The sequence below is a fragment of the Corythoichthys intestinalis genome, chromosome 7 (genome assembly GCF_030265065.1).
Source record: "Corythoichthys intestinalis isolate RoL2023-P3 chromosome 7, ASM3026506v1, whole genome shotgun sequence".
Taxonomy (NCBI): Eukaryota; Metazoa; Chordata; class Actinopteri; order Syngnathiformes; family Syngnathidae; genus Corythoichthys; species Corythoichthys intestinalis.
The window spans coordinates 59998137-60016894 of record NC_080401.1 but is presented as its reverse complement, the minus strand read 5'-3'; the positions used below and the strand labels follow the sequence as shown (position 1 = coordinate 60016894).

Here is an 18758-nt window from a genome sequence, read left to right as displayed (position 1 = left end):
TTCCTGTTGATATCAGACCACTTCCTGTTGATATTAGGTCACTTCCTGTTGATTTCAGGATCACTTCCGGTTGATAACGGGTCTCTTACTGTTAATTTGGGAGCATTTTGGGTCACTTCCTGTTGATATTGGATCACTTCCTACTGATTTGGGGATATTTGTTGAAAGTCACTTCATTGTTTATTTCAGGGTCACTTCCTGTTGATATTAGGTTGGTTCTTTTTGATTTGGCGTTATTTTTGGATCACTTCCTGTTTATATTAGGTCACTTCCTGTTAATTTCGGAGTCAATTCCTGTGATATGAAGTCACTTCCTGTTGATTTGGGGGCGTGTTTGGGTCATTTCCTGTTGACTCTACAGCCCTGAAAACAAATTAACAGCATTCTAAGTGTTCAAACGGCTTCAGTATTATATTCCATAAATGAAGTTATTGGCTGTCATTGACGGCGATAGCATTCATTTTGACTCTTAGGGCTGCTATGTACTCATAGCCAGTCTTAAATCGACCAATTTTCCAATGGAGTTTGGACTTTGAACTCATTGGATCTTAACGATGAATTCAAATGTAGACGAACCAAACTTGCTTTAAAAATTAGCTGTATTTTTCTTACTATGCATAATTTTGTCAAATTACAACTCACAGTCCAGGAACTTGGACAACAAATTAACAACCCTTCTCCGGTTAAAACGGTTCTAATGTTATTTCATAAATTAACTTAATGGCTGTCACTTGCGGCACTATACGTCCCGTCCATTATCACATAAATGCTGACATGTGTCGGTATCAAGAATTAAATTAGCTACTTTTCCAATGGAGTTTGGTCAGGCATTTTTGAATTCATTGGCTGTCAAAGATGAACCAGAGTTGCTTTAAAAATGAACACTTTTTATTTTGACCACACATAACTTTCTCATATTACTGCTTACAATCCTAAAACTTGGACAACAACTCAACAACCCTCCTACTGTTAAATCGGCTCAGATTTTATTTCATAAATGAACTTACTGGCTGCCATTAACGGCCATACACGTCCAGTCCATTTTGACTGTAAGGGCTGCTCTACTGATATCAAGTCTTAAAATGACTTATTTCCCAAAGGAGTTTGGTCAGGTACTTTGAACTCATTGGCTGTCAATGATAGGTGTAGACGTACCAGACTTGCTTTAAAAATCATATATTTTTAATTTGACCACACATAACTTTGTTAAATTACAATTTACAATCTTGAAACTTGGTCAACAAAATAAAGGTCTCCCTACTGTTCAAACGGCTTTAATACTATATTCCATAAATAAACTTATTGGCTGCCATTGACTGCGATACACGTCCAATTCATTTTGACTGTAAGGGCTGCTCTATTGATATCAAGTCTTTAAATGACTTATTTCCCAATGGAGTTTGGTTTTCTCACCCTGTGTGACTTTTAACTCCCTGACGGCCATAGACGTCCAATCCGTTTTGACTGAAACACGATTATTTAATGGCAGCCATCCCATAATTATGACAAGCGGTGAGGCTTGGACACGCGCGCGCTACACACGCATACGAATAACGTGAATGAGTCATCCGCGCGAGCGCGCACCTGCATGCCTACGTGACCGCGCACGGTGTCCGCCTGGGCGGGGCTTGCGAGTGTGTGTGTGCGCGCGCGCGTTTTCTCCCACTCGGCGTCCGCGGGCGCACTTTGCTTGTCGTCTTCGGACACGTTTCCCGCCCTTTCCACGCCGCGCGCGTGCCGTTTTCTTGCTTCTCGGTGCCTTTACGGACCTTGCAAACAACGCGCTATTGCTGCCTTCAAGGACTGACGGACGGACAGGAAAACAGATTGACAGACAGACAGACAGACAGACAGACGGACGCCTCGGAAGCGCGTGCGCGAGCCCCAGACCCGCCCAGCAGAGGTAAGAAGACGCGCGCGCGCCGATGCTTTAGGTTATCTTCATCATCATCAACATCAGCATCTTCAACATCATCATCATCATCATGTTACATGTATTTTTACGGAACGTGCGATGATGTCATCAGCCTTCGCGACTTTTGGAGGAACCTCAGCAGGTGTTCAGTTGCCATGGAGACGCCGTAGGCTGTCATCAGCACACATGCACGCGCGCACCAAAATAGCAACACGCGTTGACACGTCAATGTACATCAAAACGCACGTTAACACACTCACGCGTAAATACACACACTAATGCTTAACCCTTTCTGTTAACACTTAAACAATTTCGTACACCCCCCCCCCCCCCAAACCACCACCAATATTTAACCCCTTGATGCCTGAATTTGCATTTAAGAAATATTGGACGACTACGTCAAACAGTACATCCTCATGGTACTAAATATAGAACATTAAATTAAAAAAAAAGAAATCAGCTAAAAATGTGAAAACCATAATAAAAAATTAGATACATATAAAATCAATTTAAGGGAAAATTGTGATAGCTTTCCTGTTTATGTATTATAACTCTAAAAAATAATTTTAAAATGATTAGAAATTCATTAAATTACTATTTTCTTTTAAAAAATAAAGTATTGGAAATTAATTGAATTAATAGCTTTTTTGAAACTATTTTTCGAAAGCTTTAAAAAATATAAAAAGATGAAATATTTTTTAAAAACATTTTATTCATTTTTATTCATCTCTAAAAATGATCAAATTAAAATTAAAATGATTAGAAATTCATTAAATTACATTCTAAATAAAAATAAAGTATTAGAAATTAATTGAATTAATAGATTTTTAAACTAATTTTTGAAAGGTTTTTAAAAATTCAAAAAGGTGGATGAAAGCATATTTTCAAAATATATTTTATTCATTATACGTTTTTATTTTAACTCTAAAACTCGTCAAACAAATTTTAAAATTAAATGATTATAAATTCATTAAATCACTATTTTTTTCCCATAAAAATAAAGCATTAAAATTAATTGAATTAATGGCTTTTTTAAACATTTTTTGAAAGCTTTAAAAAAATAAGAAAAAGAGAATATTTAAAAAATATATATTTTTTATTATTTTTTAAAAATTTTATTTTACTCTAAAATGATTAAAATGGTCAAACTAAATAATTTTTTAAATATATTAAATTTATCAAATTAATAATTTTAAAAAATGAAAATTTAATTATGAGAAATTCATTGAAATAATTACGTTTAAGTATTTTTTTCGAAGATTTTAAAAAATGGAAAAAGTTTTTTTCCAAATATAATTCATCCATTTTTTTTTAAAAACTGTAAGATTATATAAAAAAATGCAATTATTAGAAATTAATTGAATTGAATAACTTTTCGGGAGCAAATTTTGGAAAGCTTCTAAAAATTTTAAAAGATAAATTTATGTTTTTTTTTTTTTTTCAAATATATTTTATTAATTTCTTATTTTAACTAAAAAATCAAATCAAATTATTTTATGAGAAATTAATTAAACTAGCAATTTCAAACAAATATATTAGAATTTAATTGAATTAATATTTTTCACACAATTTTTGAAAGCTTTTTAAAAAATCAAAAAAGGAGGATGAACACATTTTCAAATATTTTTTCAAACAGATTTCATCCATTTTTATTTTTTATTTTAACTGTAAAAAATCATCAAGTCAAATTGAAAATGAATTTCTTTGAAATTAAATAATAGCCATTTCTAAAATAATAAAGAATTTAAATGAATTCATATTTTTTTAACAAATTTTCTTTAAAGCTTTTTAAATAATATAAAAAAAAGAGGAATTTATTGCTAAATGATACCTGTTAAATTATTTTGATTTATTATAAATAAATATATATATTTTTGAAATGTAACTGTTTGTATTTTTATGAACTTGCATATCCCCTATGTATATTGAAGCATTAAAACTAAAATGAGAAAAACTTTGCTCTGATTTTGAAACATTTCCTCAATAGCAATACTCAAAATGTATGAATTTGGAATAAATATGACGGAAATGTTTTTTGTGGCGAAGATGGCGAAAGCGGAGCAGCGCTACGGGCAGCGGGACGGCTCGGACCAGAACTTCGATTACATGTTCAAGCTGCTGATCATCGGCAACAGCAGCGTGGGCAAGACCTCCTTCCTCTTCCGATACGCCGACGATTCCTTCAGCAACTCCTTCGTCAGCACCGTGGGCATCGACTTCAAGGTCAAGACCGTCTACCGCAACGACAAGAGGATCAAGCTGCAGATATGGGTGGGTGATGGGTCGCCGTCCATTCACCCGTTGTCCTCGTCTGTCATTTTAGGCTACTTACAAGTCACTTCATGTGTCGCTTCCTCTTAATTTGGTAGAATTTCTGTGGCACTTCCTGTTGATTTTGGGTCACTTCCTTGAAATTTTGGGGCATTCTAGAGTCACTTCCGGTCACTTCATCTTGATTTGGTAGCATTTCTGGGTCACTTCCTGTTGATTTTGGGTCAATTCCTTTGGCTTTAAGGCCACTTCCTGTACATTTGTAAACATTACCTTTTGATGCATTTTCCAGTCACTTCCTTTTCATTTGACACTTCCTCTTAATTTCGTAGCATTCCTGTATCATTTCTTGTTCATTTTTGGTCACTTTCCCTAGATTTTGGGGCATTCCATGGTCACTTCTTTTTCATGTGTCACTTCCTGTTGATTTTGGGTCACCTTCTTCAAATTCCATGTTCATTTCCTGTTCATGGGTCACTTACTGTACATTTTGGGGCTTAAGAGGGTCACTTCCTTTTTGATTTTACATCACATCCTCTAAATTTTGGCACATTCCAGGGTCACTTCCTGTTCATGTGTCGTTTCCTCTTAATTTGGTAGAAATTCTGCATCACTTCCTGATGATTTTGGGTCGCATCCTCTAAATTTTGGGGCATTCCAGAGTCACTTCTTATTTACGGGTCACTTCCTGTACATTTTGGGGCATTTCTGGGTCACATCTTTTTGATTTAAGGTCACTTCCTGTACATATGTAAACATTTACTGTTGATGTTAGGGCATTTTCGACTCACTTTCTGTTTTTGTGTCACTTCCTGTTGATTTTGGGTCACTTTCTCAAACTTTTAGGGCATCCCAGGGTCACTTCCTGTTCATGTGTCACTTCCTCTTAATTAGGTAGAATTTCTGTGTCACTTCCTGTTGATTTTGGGTCACTTTCTCAAACTATTGGGGCATTCTAGAGTCACTTCCTGTTCATGTGTCACTTCCTCTTAATTTGGTAGAATCTCTCTGTGACTTCCTGTTGATTTTCGGTCACTTTCTCGAAATTTTGGGGCATTCCAGAGTCACTTCCTGTTTACGGGTCACTTCCTGTACATTTTGGGGCATTTCTGGGTCACATTCTTTTGATTGTACATTTGTAAACATTTCCTGTTGATGTTAGGGCATTTTCGAGTCACTTTCTGTTTATGGGTCACTTCCTCTTAATTTGGTAGAATTTCTGCTTCACTTCCTATTGATTTTGGGTCGCTTCCTCGAAATTTTGGGGCATTTCAGAGTCATTTCCTGTTCAGGTATCACTTCCTCTTGATTTGGTAGAATTTCTGGGTCACTTCCTGTTGATTTTGGGTCACTTTCCTTTGATTTAAGGTCACTTCCTGTACATTTGTAAACATTTCCTGTTGATGTTAGGGCATTTTCAAGCCACTTCCTGTTCGCGTGTCACTTCCTCTTAATTTCGTAGAATTTCTGTGTCACTTCCTGTTGATTTTGGGTCACTTTCTCAAAGTTTTGGGGCATTCCGGGGCCATTTCCTGTTCATGTGCCGCTTCCTCTTAATTTAGTAGAATTTCTGCGTCACTTCCTCTTGATTTTGGGTGGCTTCCTTGAAATTTTGGGGCATTTCAGAGTCATTTCCTGTTCAGGTATCACTTCCTCTTGATTTGGTAGCATTTCTGAGTCACTTCCTGTTGACTTTAGGTCACTTCCCTTTGATTTAAGGTCACTTCCTGTACATTTGTAAACATTTCCTGTTGACGTTAGGGCATTTTCAAGCCACTTACTGTTCGAGTGTTGCTTCCTCTTAATTTGGTAGAATTTCTGTGTCACTTCCTGTTGATTTTGGGTCACTTTCTCAAAGTTTTGGGGCATTCCAGGGCCATTTCCTGTACATGTGCCGCTTCCTCTTAATTTAGTAGAATTTCTGCGTCACTTCCTATTGATTTTTGGTCGCTTCCTCGAAATTTTGGGGCATTTCAGAGTCACTTCCTGTTTAGGTATCACTTCTTCTTGATTTGGTAGCATTTCTGGGTCACTTCCTGTTGATTTTAGGTCACCTCCCTTTGATTTAAGGTCACTTCCTGTACATTTGTAAACATTTCCTGTTGATGTTAGGGCATTTTCAAGCCACTTCCTGTTCGCGTGTCGCTTCCTCATAATTTGGTAGAATTTACTTCCTGTTCATGTGTCACTTCCTGTTAATTTTGGGTCACTTCCTTGAAATTTGGGGGCATTACGGGATTATTTCCTGTTCATGGGTCACTTCCTGTACATTTTGGGGCATAACGGGGTCACTTCTTGTTTATGGGTCACTTCCTCTTGATTTCGAGGCACTTACAGGTCACTTTCTGTTGAGCTTTGTTCACTCTCTCTAAACTTTGGGGCATTTCTGGGTCACTTCCTGTACATTTTGTGGCGTAACGGGGTCACTTTCTCTTGATTTTGAGGCACTTACAGGTCACTTCCTGTTGATTTTGGGTCACTTCCTGTACATTTTGGGGCATTCCAGGGTCACTTCCTGTTCATTGGTCAGTTCCTCTTGATTTTGAGGCACTTACAGGTCACTTCCTGTTGAGCTTTGTTCACTCCCTCTAAACTTTGAGACATTTCTGGGTCACTTCCTGTTGATTTTGTGTCACTTCTCGTACAATTTGGGGCATTTCAGAGTCACTTCCTGCTCATAAGTCACTTCCTGTACATTTTGGGGCATAACGGGGTCACTTTCTCTTGATTTTGAGGCACTTACAGGTCACTTTCTGTTGATTTTGGGTCACTTCCTGTACATTTTGGGGCATTCCAGGGTCACTTCCTGTTCATTGGTCAGTTCCTCTTGATTTTGAGGCACTTCTTGTACAATTTGGGGCATTTTTGAGTCACCTGTTCATGCATCACTTCCTCTTAATTTGGTAGAATTTCTGTGTCACTTCCTGTTGATTTGAGGCACTTACACATCACTTCCTGTTGACCTGGGGTCACATCCTCTAAATTATGGGGCATTGCAGTGTCACTTCCTGTTCATGGGTCACTTCCTCTTGATTTTGAGGCACTTACAGATCACTTCCTGTTGAGCTTTGTTCACTTCCTCTAAATTTTGGGGCATTCCAGGTTCACTTCCTGTTCATGGTTTCCCTCCTGTACATTTTTGGGCATTTCTGGGTCACTTCCTGTTGAGCTTTGTTCACTCCCTCTAAACTTTGGGGCATTTCTGGGTCACTTCCTGTTGATTTTATGTCACTTCTTGTCCAATTTGGGGCATTTCAGAGTCACTTCCTGTTCATGGGTCTTTTCCTGTACATTTTGGGGCATTTCTGGGTCACTTCCTGTTGATTTTGGGTCACTTTCTCTAAATTTTAGGGCAGTCCAGGGACATTTCCCCCTGATTTTAGGCACTTACAGGGCACTTCCTGTTGAGCTTGGGTCACTTCCTCAAAGTTTTTAGGCACTTAGAGGTCACTTCCTGTTGATTTTTGGTCACTTCCTCAAAATTATGGGGCATTCCAGGGTTATTTCCTGTTAATTGGGTACTTACTGTATATTTACGGGCATTTCTGGCTCATTTCCTGTTGATTTTGGGTCAATACCTATAAATTTTGGGGCATTCGAGAGTCATTTCCTGTTTGTGGTTCACCTCCTGTACATTTTTGGGCATTTCTGAGTCACTTCCTGTTGATTTTTGGTCACTTCATGTACATTTTGGGGCATTCCAGGGTCACTTCCTGTTCATTGGTCAGTTCCTCTTGATTTTGAGGCACTTACAGGTCACTTCCTGTTGAGCTTTGTTCACTCCCTCTAAACTTCGGGGCATTTCTGGGTCACTTCCTGTTGATTTTGTGTCACTTCTCGTACAATTTGGGGCATTTCAGAGTCATTTCCTGTTCATAAGTCACTTCCTGTACATTTTGGGGCATAACAGGGTCACTTTCTCTTGATTTTGAGGCACTTACAGGTCACTTCCTGTTGATTTTGGGTGACATCCAGCACATTTTGGATCATTTCCTGTAGATTGTAAAGCATTCCAGGGGCACTTCCTGTTCATTTGTCACTTCCTGTTGATTTTGTCTAACTTCTCCTCGTACAATTTGGGGCATTTCAGAGTCACTTCCTGTTCATACGTCACTTCCTGTACATTTTCGGGCATAACGGGGTCACTTTCTCTTGATTTTGTGGTACTTACAGGTCACTTCCTGTTGATTTTGGGTCACATCCACTACATTTTGGATCATTTCCTGTAGATTGTAAAGCATTCCAGGGGCACTTCCTGTTCATTTGTCACTTCCTGTTGATTTTGTTTCACTTCTCGTACAATTTGGGGCATTTCAGAGTCACTTCCTGTTCATAAGTCACTTCCTGTACATTTTGGGGCATAACGGGGTCACTTTCTCTTGATTTTGAGGTACTTACAGGTCACTTCCTGTTGATTTTGGGTCACATCCACTACATTTTGGATCATTTCCTGTAGATTGTAAAGCATTCCAGGGGCACTTCCTGTTCATTTGTCACTTCCTGTTGATTTTGAGGCATTGTTTTTTTTTAAGGCAATTTCTGGCTACTTCTTGTTAATTTGGGGGCATTTCTTTGTTAAACATGTAAGTACATAAAAATGTATTTACTATTAACTCTTTCTAGGGCACTCGATAGCTGCCATTAGCCGTTCTAGATGTCCATTAATAAACCTTGCTTGATGTTTTCTGCTTTCGTAGGACACGGCCGGCCAGGAGCGTTACCGCACCATCACGACGGCGTACTACCGAGGCGCCATGGGCTTCATTCTCATGTATGACATCACCAACGAGGAGTCCTTCAACGCCGTGCAGGACTGGTGCGTACGTCGCGCCGACGACCGCTCCCGTTCTCTTCCTAACGTCGCCTTGTGGCCTCTCAGGGCCACGCAGATCAAGACGTACTCGTGGGACAACGCCCAGGTCATCATGGTGGGCAACAAGTGCGACATGGACGAGGAACGAGTGGTCGCGCCGGAGAAAGGAAAACATCTAGCGGACCAACTTGGTGAGGATTTTTTTTCTTTGCAAATTGATTGCTGTTAATTTGGGGGTCACCGTTTGTGGCATTCCCAAGTCACTTTCTGTACGTTTTGAATCATTTTCTATGAATTTTAGGGCATTTCCAGGTCTTTTTCTGTTCCTAGGTCACTTCCTGTTGATTTTGGTCCCTTCAGTTTAGGTTAGGTTTAACATTAGGTTTATTATTCCCTTTATTTATTGGTACACGTTCCTTTATTTGACACCTGTTGTCTGGTGTGTACTTGTAACTCAATGGTGTAGCATAGTAGTGAATATTAGCATCACATGGCAATAGAACGGCGAATGTTTGTGCGAAAGCACCCCGGGGTAATTGCTACTCGTGAAATGGCGTGTTTGTCAAGTGGGAGGAGGAAAGTCAAGCATGCAAATGGTCAGAAGACGCAAACACTGCTAGCAAGTTAACCCTAAAATCAACAGAAAATGACCCACAATAGAAAGTGACCCCAGAATGCCCCAAAATGTACAGGAAGTGAACCAGAATCAATTGGAAGTTACCCTGAAATGCCCCAAAATCAACAGGGAACTGACTAAAGAACAGGAAGTGAGCTCTAAAAGCACTGAAATCAACAGGAAGTGATCAATATCACCAGGAAGTGACCCAAAATCAACAGGAAGTGACTTGGAAATTCTCCAAAATCAACAGATACTGACCAGACAACAGGAAAAGACCAGGAAAAGCCCTAAAATCAACAGAAAGTGCCTGATATGAACAGGAAGTGACCCAAAATCAACAAGAAGTGACCAGTAGGGCCCTCAAAATCAGTAGGAAGTGAGCCTGAAATGCCCCAAATTCAACATGAATGGACCAATCAACTGGAAGTGACCCGGAAAAGCCCTAAAATCAACAGGAGGTGACTAATATGAACAGGATGTGAACCCAAATCAACAGGAAGTGACCTGGAAGTGCCTCAAAATCAACAGGAAATAACCCAAAATGTGCAGGAAGTGACCCAAGATCAACAGTAAGTGACCCGGAAGTGCCACAAAATCAATAGAAAGTGACCCTGAAATGCCCTCAATTCAATAGGTATTGACCAAACAACAGGAAGTGACCTGAAAGAGCCCTAAATCAACAAGAAATTGAATTCAAAATGTACAGGTAGTGACTCAAAATCAACTGGAAGGGATCAGAATTGTACAGGAAATGACCCCAGAAGTGTCCCAAAATCGACAGGAAGTGACCTGGAAAAGCCATAATCAACAGGAAGTGACCCAAAACCAACAAGGATTGACTAAACAACAGGAAATGACCTGGAAAAGCCTTAAGACCAACAGGAAGTGACCCAAAATCAACAGGAAATGACCTGGAAAAGCCTTAAGACCAACAGGAAGTGACCCAAAATCAACAGGAAGTGATCCTGAAATACCCCAAAAGAAACAGGAAGTGACCAAACAACAGGACGTGACCCAGAAAAGCCATAAAATCAACAGGAAATGATTGATATGAACAAGAAATGACCTAAAATCAATAGGAACTGACCAGTAAGTGACCCAAAATCAACAGAAAGTGACCTGCAAGTGCCTCAAAATCAAAAGGAAGTGACCAATATCAACAGGAATTGAGCTGGAAAAGCCCTAAAATCAAAAGGAAGTGACCCTGAAATACCTCAAAAGCAACAGGAAGTGACCAAACAACAGGAGGTGACCCAGAAAAGCACTAAAATCAACAGGAAGTGACCCAAAATTAACAGGAAGTGACCTGTAAATGACCAAAAATCAACAGGAAGTGACCCTGAAATGCCCCAAATTCAACATGAATTGACCAAACAACAGGAAGTGAACCGGAAAAGCCCTTAGATCAACAGGAAGTGACTGATATGAAAAGGACGTGACCCAAAGCCAACAGGAAGAGACAAGTAAGTGCCTCAAAATCAACAGGAAGTGACCCAAAATCAGCTGGAGGGCACCCAAAATCAACAGGAAGTGACCTGAAGTGCCTCAAAATCAAAAGGAAGTGACCATGAAATAGCCTCAAAGCATCAGGAAGTGGCCAAACAACAGAAAGTGACCTGGAAAAGCCCCAAAATTAACAGGAAGTGACCCAAAATCAATAGGAATTGATCTAGAAAAGCCCTTAAATCAACAGGAAGTGACTGTCATAAACAGGAAATGACCCAAAATCAACAGGACGTGACCAGTAAGTGCCTCAAAATCAATTGGAAGCGACCCTGAAATGCCTCAAATTCAACATGAATCGACCAAACAACAGGAAGTGACCAGGAAAAGCCCTAAAATCATCAGGAAGTGACTGATATGAACAGGAAGTGACCCAAAATTAACAGGAAGTGACTAGTGAGTGCCTCAAAATCAATAGGAAATGATGCCAAATCACCAGGGATTGACCAAACTACTGGAAGTGAGCTCTAAAAGCACTCAAATCAACAGGAAATGATTCAAAATGTACAGGAAGTGACCTCAAATGAACTCCACGCCTGCAGTTGACAGCTCTAGACATCGGTTGGATTGTGTTTTGGTCAGGTTTCGAGTACTACGAAGCCAGCGCCAAGGAGAACATCAACGTACGGCAGGTCTTCGAGCGGCTGGTGGACATCATCTGCGTCAAGATGTCCGAGCGAGTGGACGTGGAGGTGCCGCTCGCCCCCGGGACAAAGACCACCAGGTTGAGCGACAAACCTGCGGGCCAGCTACCTCAAAAGTGCTGCTGATAGGCCACCCCTGACCCCCGACCCCTGTCATCACCCTTGCCGTCGTCAAGTATTGGAAAACTCACAAATGTTGCAAATATATAGATATATATATATATAGAGATATAATGTATACATCGAAAAGCATTGGAGGAATACATAAGTACATGGAAATAGTCGTAATTAAATAAAATGTATAGAAAACTAAATTGAAAAATACAACTATTATTGATTTATTTACTAAATTATTAATTTGAATTTTTTCCCCCTTTCTGGGGACTTTTAAATGAAATTACAATGAATTATAAAGGACTGTACAAATAAATTATTTTTTATTTTTTTAAATTGACTACTAATTAATATATAGTAAAAAAAAAAAAGTCTTAAAATTATTTTTTTTTAATTTACTTTGATGTATTTATTTCGATTATCTTGAAATATCTTTTTTTTTAATTTTGAATATTTATTTTAATTGATTTAATGATTTTAAATTTATTAATTTTATAATAAAAAAGCTTTTATTATTTTTGAATTTTCGATATTTACTTTTAAACATTTATTTATTACTTTAAATGTTTTAAATTTTATAATGAAAATTATTTTTTATTTTGAATTAATTTTGTAAATTGACCTTTGTTTAGTTAATTATTTATTTTTAATTTATTAAGTTTATAGTAAAAAAGCTTTCAATTAATGTATATAGTTTCTTTTATTTTGTTGATTATTTATTTAGAAAAGCTTCTATAATTTTTAATTATTTTTGTTGATTTACTTTTTATTTATTTATTATTTTAAATGAAGTCCTTTTAAAATGAAAAATCTTTTTACGAATTAATTTTTTATATTGACTTTCAGTATTTACTTATTTTAAATTGATCAATTTGATAAGAAAACAAACTTCTCTTTTTAAATTAATTTTCTATATTTACTTCCATTCATTTTAAATGTATGAATTTTATGATGAAAAAAAAATTTTTTTCAAAATTTTTAATTACATTTCTGTGTTTATTTCTAATTTTAGTTATTTACTTATTTATTTGAAATTGATTAATTTTATAAGAAAAAAACTTTTATTCATTTTAAATGTATTAATTTCATGATGAAAATTTTATTTTATTATTTAAAATCCTGTATTTATTTAAAAAACATTCTGTTATGTTTTTTTTTTCTATTTCCGTAATAATTGGTTGGCAATCCTAACCCCGCCTTCTGCCTATAGTCAGCTAGGATAGGCTCCGGCACCCCCTTGACCCTTGTTAGAATAACTGGCCTTGATTATTTTGAGATTTTCTCATTTTTACCAGTTTTATTTTTCAATTTAATATTCTATATTTTGTATTTTTTCATGAATATTATTATAATGTACTCATGTATTCTTCCAATGCTTGATATGTATATTTGTTAAACGTAAATCCAGGCATCGAGGACTTTTGTTTGTTTTTTTTTTTTTTTATGAACTCATCGGCCGCCATTGACGTCCGATCCGCTTTCATCGTAAACTCCGATCATCATAAATATTTCTATGAATATAAAGAGAGTTGTAGTTCCTCGTCGTGTAGGAGGATGGCGCTATTTATCGTGGTGAGTGCTCTTGTCTTTGTGTACAGTACCTCGGACCAAATATTTCCATATTTCAAGAATGTGTGCTTTTGTCGAAAAAAGAAAAAAAATGACGTCAATGTGAACATATGATAGGCGTGTTGATTATTTGCTAGTGTACGATTTGCGAATGTGACTACGTGGAAAGAATCTTGAACTTCACTCTTGTTTTGGAGGAGAAGCACAAAAAGTCATTTTATTGTCAATGTTTGTATTATTAGAAATGTAATTTAGTATGATGGTCAAATATGGGGAAAAATAAATAAATACCGTCTTTATTTAAGCAGATGGGTTTTTTTTGGCTTTGTTCTCATCAGAAAGGTGGCGGTATTTTTTTTTCCAGATTTGTGTTTTCAGTTTTTTGAAAGGCCAAAGTCGCCACCAAGGTTCTTGTGGTACGTAGCTGTACTAGTAGTAGCAGTAATTACTATTTTAAAAAGCTGCTACTTTTCATGTATTATTAATACTATTATTATTAGTAGTAGTAGAAGTACCCGTACTTATGTAATTATTATATACAGTGGTATGAAAAAGTATCTGAACCTTTTGGAATTCCTCACATTTTTGCATAAAATCACCATCAAATGTGATCGGATCTTTGTCAAAATCACACAGATGAAAAAACAGGGTCTGTTTGAACTAAAACCACCCAAACATTTACAGGTATAAGTTTTCATATTTTAATGAGGATAGTATGCGAACAATGATAGAAGGGGTAAAAATAATTAAGTGAACCATCACATTTAATATTTTGTGCCCCCCCCCTTTGCCAGGAATAACTTCAATCAGACGCTTCCTGTAGCTGCAGACTCAGTCTGGCACATTGGCACATCGATCAGGATTAATCTTGGCCCATTCTTCTCCACAAAACTGCTGTAGTTCAGTCAGATTCCTGGGATGTCTGGCAATGAATCGCTGTCTTTAGGTCATGCCACAGCATCTCAATGGGGTTCAAGTCTCGACTTTGACTTGGCCACTCCTGTGTTTTAAATCATTTTCTTGTTACAGGATCTATCTTCTTTTTAGCTTCAACTGTCTGACAGATGGTTTTCCTGCAAAACTTTTGAATTCATTCTTCCATTAATGATTGCAAGTTGTCCAGGCCCCGAGGCAGCAAAACAGCCCCAAATCATGATGCTCCCTCCACCATGCTTCACAATGGGGATGAGGTGTTGATGTTCCATTTTTCCTCCACACATGATGTTGTGTGTCACTCCCAATCAATTCAACTTTGGTTTCATCCGTCCACAAAATATTTTGCCAAAATTTCTGTGGAGTGTCCAAGTGCCTTTTTGTGAACATCAAACAAGCAACAATGTTTTTTTTTAGACAGCAGTGGCTTCCTTCGATGAGTCTTCCCATGATTACCATTCTTGGCCATAGTTTTACATATAGTTGATGTGGGCACAGAGATATTGGACTGTGCCAGTGATTTCAGTAAGTCTTTAGCAGACACTCTAGGGTTCTTTTTACCTCTCTGAGTATTCTGCGCTGAACTCTTGGTGTCATCTTTGGTGGACAGCCACTCCTTGGGGGAGAAGAAACAGTGCCAAACTCTCCCCATTTGTTCTCTGAATTTCGATTGATGAACATCTAGACTTTTAGAGATGGTTTTGTATCCTTTCCCAACTTTATACAAATCAACAATCCTGCCCACAGGTCTTCAGGCAGCTCTCTCATCATGACAATTCTTACCAGGTGTGTGTTTTATAGTGGGCAGGGCAGCTTTAATACCACTCATCAGTGATTGGGCACACACCTGACTTAAATAGTTTGGTAAAATTTGGTTTCAATAACTCTTTAAGTCTCCTTGGGCAGAAGGTTCACTTACTTATTTTCCCCCTTCTGTCATTGTTTGCATACTAACCTCATTAAAATATGAAAACCTATAAATGTTTGGGTGGTTTTAGTTAAAGCAGACCCTGTTTTTACATCTGTGTGATTTTGACAAAGATCGGATCACATTTGATGGTGATTTTATGCAGAAATGCGAGAAACTCCAAAAGGTTCAGATACTTTTTCATACAACTGTATATAATAATTACATAAGTACTTCTACTACTACTACTACTAAATATAATATTAATAAATTAATAAAAGCTACAACTAGTACATCTACGTACCACAAGAACCTTGGTGTAAAGGACCAGAAATTTAAAAAGTACTACTACTACTACAGCAGCTACCACTACTACTACTACAACTGAGAATATTAATAATTACATTACCACTATTACTACTACTTTACTACCACGACTGCTAATAGTAACAAGAATAATAGAGCATGTAAAGGAGCAGAAATTTAACAACTACTATAAACAATGACATTTTGAATTATATAACTACTACTACTACTACTAGTAATAATAATATTAATAATTACATTACTACTACTTCCACTACTGCTTATAGCAGCAATAATAATAGAGCATGTAAATGAGCAGAAACTTAACAACTACTATGAACAATGACATTTTAAATTATATAACTACTAATACTACTACAACAACAACAACAACTACTACTACTACTACTGGTAATAATATTAATAATTACATTACTACTACTTCCACTACTCCTAATAGCAACAATGATAATAGAGCATGTAAATGATCAGAAATTTAACAAAGTAGTTCGACTACAACTACTACGAATGATGACATTTTAAATTATCATACCTACTAATACTACTTCTGCCTCTACTACTTGTCAAGTTTCCTCCTCCTTAGGGCGCTGGTTCAAATCCGGCTCGAAGGACCAATTAAATGTCAAGTTTAAACAATAACCCTTAGGTAAACATTTATAATATTACCCAAAATAAGGAGAGAAGGCACTCAGTTTTTGTGAGCTTGCGCAAGGAGAGCGGGAGGGACTAAAAAGTGGAAGTCTAGATTACACTATGCAGTCACCAAAATTTGCTCTAACCTACCCCTCCCGCGGCCATTCTTTTTATTTGAGGGTTGGCTCTAGCAACAGACGGGTGTGTTGCCCTAAAAGGGAAAGGGGAAGCAAGCTGGGGACAAACCTTAAATTTGTTTGGCTATGTGCGTGCATGTAGGTGGAATTATATTTATGTGTGCTAATACATTTAATGAAGCAAAAGCATTTGGGAACTAATAAAATGCAGCTGTATGATTTCTTAAATGTACCAGACGGTTTAGTTTCTTCATGTCCGCAGCTTGTCCTTAAAGTTGACCTGTGGAACCTAGGCCGGTTTGAACCAGTCAGAATGACAAGGCAGTTTTATCAAGAACTAAATATGCCTATATTTATCAATCACTAAAATGTCTATTTACTGCAATCAATCATGGAACATCCTATTATAACAGTCAATCATCAACAACTTTATTGTGAGCATTCATTGGTAAAAGCAAATATTTAATAACCATTTAATAATCATCACTACTACTACCACGACTAATGAGAATACTGTATTCATAATTGTATAACTACTACTACTTCTACTACTACCACGAGTCCACGACTAATGAGAATACTGTATTTATAATTGTATAACTACTACTACTACTACTACGACTACTACTACTACTAATAAGTAGCTGTAATTTAAAACTGTATTTAGTACTACAACAACAACTTGTACTATCTCAACTAATAATCTTAAATGAAAAGTAGCAAAATGCATGCAATCCGAGAGGCAGTAAAGTTTTATACAAAGAAAAAAAGAAAGCACGTGATGACGTGAGTCTCAACCAATCAGGTGCCGCGTTCTGCGTGACACATGTTGCTACCAGCCACTCAGCGGCTTTGTTTTGTTCGACCAATGAGGCTCGTCGCTGCTTTGAAGTCGCTACCTGTATCAACGCCGTTAAAGCTGTCAAAATCTTCGGTAAGTCGCAACCAAAACTGTCTTTTGAGCGACATTAAAGTGTCCTCGAATCCTTTTCTGAACTGTCTCTTTATGTCGGGCCGCGAGTTGTCAGGGAACCGAAGCCCCAGTCCCGTTTGGCAGTGCGGACGAGTCAAGCTAGCGGATTAGTGGATGGATGCTAACACTTGCCGCTTCATTTCAAGCCTCTCTTTTCTCCTCTTTTCATGTTTTCTCAATATATATTTACCTTTTTGCTTATGTATTTGTACATACGTTCGATTCATACTTACCAATTTGATGCGGTGTAGTTTAGCGACATTTTGCGGTAGTTTTCGAGGCCTTCTCCTTTAAATATGCGACTTTTTGGGAGCCTTCGTTTGCGCGATGTTTAGCGTTAAATTGCGAATATCCGACGTGCAAGTGAACGCAACGTACTGCTGTTCGGCAAATTGTCAACTATTCAGATTAAAAAAAAATATATTCAGTACCTTGATGGTGATTGACGTCCAGTTCTTTTAACTGGGACGGATGGCAGAAAATATTGAAGTTTCTGTCTGTTTTCGTTTTTGTTAAAATAATAATTGGTTAGAATAATAAGTCCTTTCAATAAAACGTCTCAGTGGCATTTTTTTCAAAATAAAACGTTTTTTCTTTTAAAATAAAAAGAGGTTAAATGTTGTCTTTTAACATCGTAAATAGATTTTTTTTAAAAAAAAGGTTTAAATGGCATTTAAAAAAAAAAATAATAATAATTTTCCTTGACTTTTTTTTAATAAAAACATTTTTATTTTAAAGATGTTTTGATATATTTTATTTTTTTAAAGGACTCGGTGACATTTTTTCAAAATAGAAGAATATTTTTTAAGTTTATATAAAAAAATATTTTAGTTAAATTTAGGACTTTCCTACTTTTAATCCTATTGTTTTCTTTTTTGTTGAAATAATAAATATTGACAATAATAAGTCCTTTCAATAAAACGTCTCAGTGGTTTTTCCCCAAAATAAAAGAATACATTTTTTTAATTTAAATTTAAAAAAAGGTTTAATGTAATATTGTACTACTTTTTATTACTGTACTTTTAATCGTACTTTTTAATCGTAAATACATAAAATAATGAGGTAGTAGCATTTAAGTAAAAAATCTTTTTTTGTTTTATTTTTTAAAAAAGCTTTTCTTTTTTCTTTTTTTAAATAAAAATCAAAGTTTTGAAAACAGATATTTGCAATATATTATTTTAAAAGACTTAGCGGTATTTTTTTCCAAAGAAAAGAATATTTTTTAAAAATTTAAATAAAAAAATAGTTAAATTTGGGAATTTACTACTTTTTAGTACTATTGTTTTCGTTTTAGTTAAAATAAGAATTGTTTAGAATAATAAGTCTTTTCTCAGTGGCATGTTTTCAAAATAAAAATAAATTTTTTAAAATTTAAATAAAAAATAAAACGTTAAATGTAT

The 18758-nt window shown here is 36.5% G+C and overlaps 2 protein-coding genes across 2 annotated transcripts in view; both read left to right on the top strand.

Annotated features, from left to right (window-relative positions):
* Nucleotides 1–1648: 1648 nt before the first annotated feature.
* On the top strand, nucleotides 1649–12299 carry rab3b (RAB3B, member RAS oncogene family). The gene is made up of 5 exons (XM_057840368.1): nucleotides 1649–1903; nucleotides 3962–4186; nucleotides 8884–9002; nucleotides 9066–9190; nucleotides 11704–12299. Exons 2-5 carry the CDS (start codon nucleotides 3962–3964, stop codon nucleotides 11889–11891), a joined length of 657 nt encoding a protein of 218 aa, XP_057696351.1. The 5' UTR covers nucleotides 1649–1903; the 3' UTR covers nucleotides 11892–12299.
* A 4936-nt stretch (nucleotides 12300–17235) lies between these two features.
* The window catches only part of nrd1a (nardilysin a (N-arginine dibasic convertase)), a 31846-nt gene continuing 30323 nt past the window's right edge, over nucleotides 17236–18758 (top strand). Inside the window, exon 1 of the mRNA XM_057840362.1 lies at nucleotides 17236–17319. The gene's annotated coding sequence lies outside the window, so the exon portion shown is untranslated. The remainder of the gene's footprint in view (nucleotides 17320–18758) is intronic.

Excerpts from the sequence above, each read along its gene's own strand:
- rab3b (XM_057840368.1), top strand. The coding sequence starts at position 3,962 with ATGGCGAAAGCGGAGCAGCGCTACGGGCAGCGGGACGGCTCGGACCAG. Across the intron at positions 4,187-8,883 it reads GGATCAAGCTGCAGATATGG|GACACGGCCGGCCAGGAGCG; the intron begins GTGGGTGATGGG and ends CTGCTTTCGTAG. Across the intron at positions 9,003-9,065 it reads TTCAACGCCGTGCAGGACTG|GGCCACGCAGATCAAGACGT; the intron begins GTGCGTACGTCG and ends GTGGCCTCTCAG.